The 5,999-nt window shown below is 43.4% G+C and overlaps 1 protein-coding gene across 1 annotated transcript; it reads right to left on the bottom strand.

Moving 5' to 3' along the window:
- Nucleotides 1-3,811: 3,811 nt before the first annotated feature.
- LOC147882213 (ras-related protein RABE1d) lies at nucleotides 3,812-5,780 on the bottom strand. The gene is made up of 8 exons (XM_087401677.1): nucleotides 5,579-5,780; nucleotides 5,402-5,474; nucleotides 5,201-5,301; nucleotides 5,057-5,122; nucleotides 4,866-4,963; nucleotides 4,663-4,725; nucleotides 4,431-4,523; nucleotides 3,812-4,337 (listed from the first exon to the last, which is right to left on the bottom strand). The coding sequence occupies exons 1-8, from the start codon at nucleotides 5,649-5,651 to the stop codon at nucleotides 4,257-4,259; spliced, it is 648 nt and encodes a 215-aa protein (XP_087257803.1). The 5' UTR covers nucleotides 5,652-5,780; the 3' UTR covers nucleotides 3,812-4,256.
- Nucleotides 5,781-5,999: the final 219 nt, after the last annotated feature.

Raw genomic sequence — 5,999 nt, 5'->3', positions numbered from 1 at the left:
CACTATTTTTGAAATATGACTGGCATCCTCCCAAAAGGCATCAAATAAACATACAAACTCGCACTCCCAAGGTGGAATCCCCTTTCATTACAAACAACAAGCTGCCTTAACTTGTTGAAGATGCTCCAACATAATGAAGGTGTAAAGCATCTTTGAATGCTTCAACAGAGCTTCAAGTGCAAGCCTGCAAGCTTCCCTATGTCCTTTAGCAGGTCATTCAAACAATGTGCCACACAAGTACTGAAAGTAAGCTTGGGATGTCGTACCTCCAGAATCCGACTTGCTGCCCTATTGGAATTCTCCCCCTTCCCCAATGAATTAAATGGCATGTTCAGCCCCTACCTTGTGAATCGCCTCACTCAACAAACCTGCCAACCTCTCTACTATCTTTCCACCATCTAAGTTATCAATGAACTTCAAGAAGCATGACTTGCCCTTGCAATCTACAATAATACCCTAAATAGATCAATTGTGTATAACACCACCTATCACTCCTCCAAGTAGTCCCAAATGCCTTTCATTCCTCTTTGACAAACTTTAAAGCTTCTCTGCTTCTCCCCTTCTAAAATCTTGTTTTCAAGGCCTCATTGGACAACCACCCTGAATGGATTAAGTAACACTCCACCCATCACCCATCCAAGTAGTACAAGCTCGTTGTGCGTAGTGCATAGGCTAGCTGTGCGACATGCATGTGGGGTGCATGTAGAACATAAGCTAGGTGTGTGACATGCCTACGTAGAGGTGGTTACAAATGACCAAACAAAGAGTATCATGCAAAGGAAGACTGATAGATAGCCCACGAATTCACATAGAAGTGTTTAACTATGGAATCCAAAACTTCTTACTTAGTGTATTTAACATGCATGTGTGCAAGCCAGTAAATAGACAATGCTCCAAGAGAGATATAGAATCAACATAAGATATATTTCCACCCCCAAAATGACACAATACACAAGAGTCCTAAGTTTCACTAAACCGTGGTCCTCTGTCCTTACCAAAAGTTGTCCTACTACCTCAGCGCTTCTAGATCCCAGAGTCCGAAAGTTGTCCTACCTCAACACTTCTAGATCCTAGAGCCCATGTGCTCCTTGCCGAGCTTTTGTAGACTTTTGTCACCGCACCTTGATCCTTGCACCTTGCTGCCCTGACTGTCAGCCTAGGTGTGCAACCCCTTCCAAGCTTTGTCTGCAGTTGTTAGCTACACCATGTCAGACAGCGAAGACTGCACATCAAGGAGATGTAGGCTCTCTGGCTTCATCCATGAGTCTTGCAGATGAGGGGACGAGAGAGGTTAGTATGCAAAAACACGTAGGTGGTTTGAGAGATTGGGGCTCCACATGGATAGATTACCCCCATTCCAGTATAGCTTAGACGCTCCATCTATCCCACTTGGGTACCACGAGAACCAAGTCATTCGAGAGGACCTCTTACAGCTACACACGTTCAAGACCTGGTTGGAGTCAATAGAGCTTCCAGTGAAGCTCAACTTCTATAGAGATCATTACCTTCACATCTCTAAGGAGGGCTTCATTGTTCCGCCATAGTATACTCGGATTCACTTATCGCACTCATTGAGGATCTCCATCGGGCAGTTTCGAGCATCAACACTGACTCCGTATCGAGAGCGAACGAGCTGAGGGGATACCTGGGGAGTGTCACCTATGTACAATGTGCGATCGGCATAAGGTCAAGTAAAAGGAGCACTTCGCACTTAGATGCCTCGTGTACTACGAGATCCGTGGTCTCGCTATCATTGTCTCTTTAGAGACGGCTTTCGGCCCCTCTCTAGACTCCTTTCGTATCCAGACCAAGGGTGCCTCGCTATTTTCATTCATGAGGCGGCTCAATATAGAGAGCACTTACTCAAGATACAAAGACAGGCCTCAAATACGCCGCCCGACTCTTCTCAGAGCAAGATCACGGAGTTCTTCCATTCAAATCGTACGAGCCACACAATCACCGATGGCATACATGGTAGGGATTCGAAGATCAAGGCTCACCATATCCAACAGTGGATGGGCACACAAATAACATTGGGCGATCTCCCATCCTTGACCTAGGACACGACCCACTAGTGTTACAGTAGCCTTGGTTAGGCGGAGAGCCACTGCCAAGAGATCGAGACGAACAACACCCACAGACAATCGCTAGCGCTCCATCATTGGCTATGCATTAGCGCGACCTCCCTCCCCCCCTTCCTTCAGATTTACACCCTACGAAGCCTCATTGTACTGGCCAGAGCCAACATGGCCTGGTGACTTGGATTGATCAACATATTGATGAGGATTGTAATTATGATGATGATGTCATTACTGATGATATGACTATGTTCTACTTAGGACGTAGCATTCAGCATGGGTGATGGTGCTCACTTAGTAGCCCCACACTTTTTGCTTGTTGTATCAGGTTTTCTATCAATCTCATAGACCCATCGGTCTTCCGTAGACTATAATAAACTTTCTTTCATTCTCATAGACCCATCAGTCTTCCGTAGACTGTAATAAACTCTCTCTTTCTTTCTCTAGCCCTTCTTTGTCCGCCTGAATGTAGGCCCAAAGATTGTTGGTCTGCTGCTCCAGTTTGCTCCAGTTCTGCTGCTCAAGTGAGCCCTAAGGGCTCTGTTTCCATTGCCGTTCCTTAACCATTCCTTGGCATAGCTTTGCTTTCCTTCTTTTGCTTGTCTTCTGCAAATCCGGTTACGTTTAGATTTCTTTGGACTCGCTGTTTTTCCACTGCATTCAATGTCGTAGGCATCCCTCTCAAGCTCCATGAATAGAACTGCATTCCACAGCTATGTATGAGAAATTGGCCAGCCTCACAACAATAATACAAATAGTAGTATGGCAAGTCTGGTATGTAACTAAATGGGGCATTCCAACTGTACCACCTCCTCTGGGGAGAAATATGCAGACACAGACATAATATATGCAATTGAGCTCAGGCAAGCATCTCTGTTAATAGAAGTCGCCAAGACGGCACAGTGGTATTCCCTTCTAACAAATTGAGCTTTTTGAGCTTACAAAGAGAGAGAGAGAGAGAGAGAGAGAGAGAGAGAGCTTGTTCAAGCCACCTCACAAACTTTCATCATTTAATAGCCGTTCAATGAAATACAGAGACTCCACAGTCCGATATCTTCCTGGCTTTCACTTTGTGACATTGTTACTTGTAATTTGGAAGAGGAGGAGTCATTGTTAACCAATGTGTTTGATACTCTAAATTCCAATCATAGACCACTACTATGTCACTAATCTTTAAAACCTTGTTAGGCTCACTAAACCTACTATGACAAACAATTGTCATCTATCAGCTTGTGAGTTGATTAGAAGACTGCAACTAGCGGAAATTCCTCAGCCCATCAGCATGTACTTAACTCATTTCAGGCCTCTTGAACGGGCCTAAAAGCTAAGTTAATATGAACCTGAACTGACAGGAAGAACTAAGCAAACTTACTGAGGTCCATGGTATACATTGGTAGATAAAATAAAACTATCTCAATTCTAAACTTCAGAAGAAGGTATCCTGACGATCAACAGAAAACTTGATGTCTGAAGACCAGCACCGAAGGATAGATGCACAGAGTACCTTTACATGTTCTACTACACACATCGATGAGGAAGCACACAACATCCACTGAGATATTTAAGTTGATAGCGTAGGGAAATCTAGAATCTTCACTTCCCTCGAAGTACTTGAAAAGAAGTCAATTGAATGAATCTAAATCTGAAGTTGCAGAGCAAAAAAAGATTTGCATAAGAAATTCTTCTTTATACATCAACAAAATTTCACAAGCATAAAAAGCAAAGATCCTGGACTCAACTCCACAATTTGAAGGCTTCTCAGAAGGGGTGCAGTAAACAAACATCAAAGTACAATCATCCCCCATAGTCATCTATAAAAACCTGCAGGCACACCAAAAGATCTGTTCTACAGATGACAAACATGAACAGACCAAGGCCATGCCGAAGTGAAACAAAAATGGTGTTTGCCAATGTCCCACCATTGAAAGAATTACAAGAGAATGCATCTGCATCAGGGAAACCGGATCCCAATCTCCTCATGCCACGGATAATGTGAACGGTTCATTCCAATTGCGGTGTTGCCAAACAATCAATAGCATTCATCATATTCGTGCTCTTTGTTACACAGTTCCATCTCCAAGTGAAGAAGCCAGATGACAGCTCCACTTCATGACCTTTGATCTTGGATGCCAAAGTTTTGCACAGTTTATGTGTTTATCACCCTACACATTTATTTGTTTAGGAGCTGCAGCACATTGATTTTTCCACAACCTTATTTGCCTTCGTGGGATCAGGCTTGTTTATCTTGATGCTTGAAGGCTGCAAAGAAATCACAGGTCAGGCAATCAAATACACTTACCTAAAATGAAAGTGAAAAGAAGCATTGCACTCTTGCTCAGATATCTAGGTCACCTCTGGCTTAGAATCAGCTTCAGCAAGCCGCTGCTTGATGTCTCGTGCAATCGTAAAGAAGGCATTTTCAACATTTACATTCGTTTTGGCACTCTACAAATCAGATCAAACAGAACATGCAACATGACGTCAATCAGGTTCTCTAAAAAAAACTTGACCATCTATCTAATCAGCCCACAAAAACAGATAGGGTTTTTTAAGAAGCTCCCGAGTCCCCATTCAGAATACTTACAGTCTCAAAAAATTTGATGCCAAATTCGTCTGCAAGTGCTTGACCTCGAGCAGCAGGAACAGCCTGTTAGCACGCTATCTTGATGAGAAAAAGAAAAATCGAATCTCCTAAAAATACCAAAAATCTGAAATCCTTATTATATAGGCAGTTGGTAGATCATATTGAAAGAAGATGAAAATATGAGGGCTTGAAAGTTGCACTACCCTCTTGCTTTCATCCATGTCTGCTTTGTTTCCGACCAGTACTTTGTTAACGTTGTCAGAGGCATGTTGTTCAATGTTCTTTATCCAATTCCGAATATCTTGAAGTGCTGAAGTCAAGGATATGTAATTGCACAGGCCAGTTTTTTTTGGACCCAACAGCGCAAAAGTGAAAAGTTACACAAAAAGGATACTATTGAAGGATGACTCATCAGTGACATCATAAACGAGGAGAATTCCCATCGCTCCTCTGTAATATGCTGCAGATACATTAACCCAATTACGGAATTTCATCAGGTTTAACTTATACAGCAGACGCAAATCTCTTTGTTGCTGACCTGTGGTGATAGTACGAAAGCGCTCTTGACCAGCGGTATCCCAAATTTGCAGCTTGACACGTTTTCCATCAAGTTCAATTGTCCTGATTTTAAAGTCTATCCTGGAATATATCAAGGATACAAGCCCGCATTAGAAATACTACAGTTTGCATGTAAGCCCTGCTCCACCCCTCATCCAAAGAAAAGTTCGCCACCTCGTACCCTATCGTCGTGATGAAACTCGTAGTGAAAGAGTCATCCGAGAAACGGAGAAGCAGGCAGCTTTTCCCAACACCTGGCATTAAGATAGCATTGCTCATGTCAGTGGTACATACCGACTTAACCCACACCATCAGAACAGCAGAATACAGAAAGCGTGATTAAAGTCGAGAACCATACCGCTATCCCCAATCAAGAGAAGTTTAATGAGATAGTCATAATCAGCACGGGCTCGTGCTGTTCCTGAAGCCATTGTCTAGGCCAGGGCTAAGTGAGCAGTGAGAGGGACAGAAGTTGGATCAAAATGGCGCCAACGTACACGGCCAACTGAAGGATGGCTATTATGGGGGCGCGCACTTATCGTGTTAATGGAACTACTAGGGAAGCCTTTGAGGGGTTGTGCATGGCCATTTCCAATGCCCAAACTTCCCGGTTGCTGCCGTGTCAGCATGTTCACAATGAACCCACACTTCACACAAATTGATGAGTTGGCAGAGAAAAATGTTTTCCGCATCCAAGTCCAGCGTCAGGATGAACGAACAGGGGGGGCATGGATGGGCACTTGCTCAACAAATGACTATTATATTTTGACAAAGAGAAT

Source organism: Dipteris shenzhenensis, chromosome 30 (genome assembly GCF_047967505.1).
Source record: "Dipteris shenzhenensis isolate YYH24624 ecotype China chromosome 30, Dip_SZ_1.0, whole genome shotgun sequence".
In the NCBI taxonomy this organism is placed as follows: domain Eukaryota; kingdom Viridiplantae; phylum Streptophyta; class Polypodiopsida; order Gleicheniales; family Dipteridaceae; genus Dipteris; species Dipteris shenzhenensis.
The sequence above is the reverse complement of the archived record's forward strand: the minus strand, read 5'-3'. Positions and strand labels throughout refer to the sequence as shown.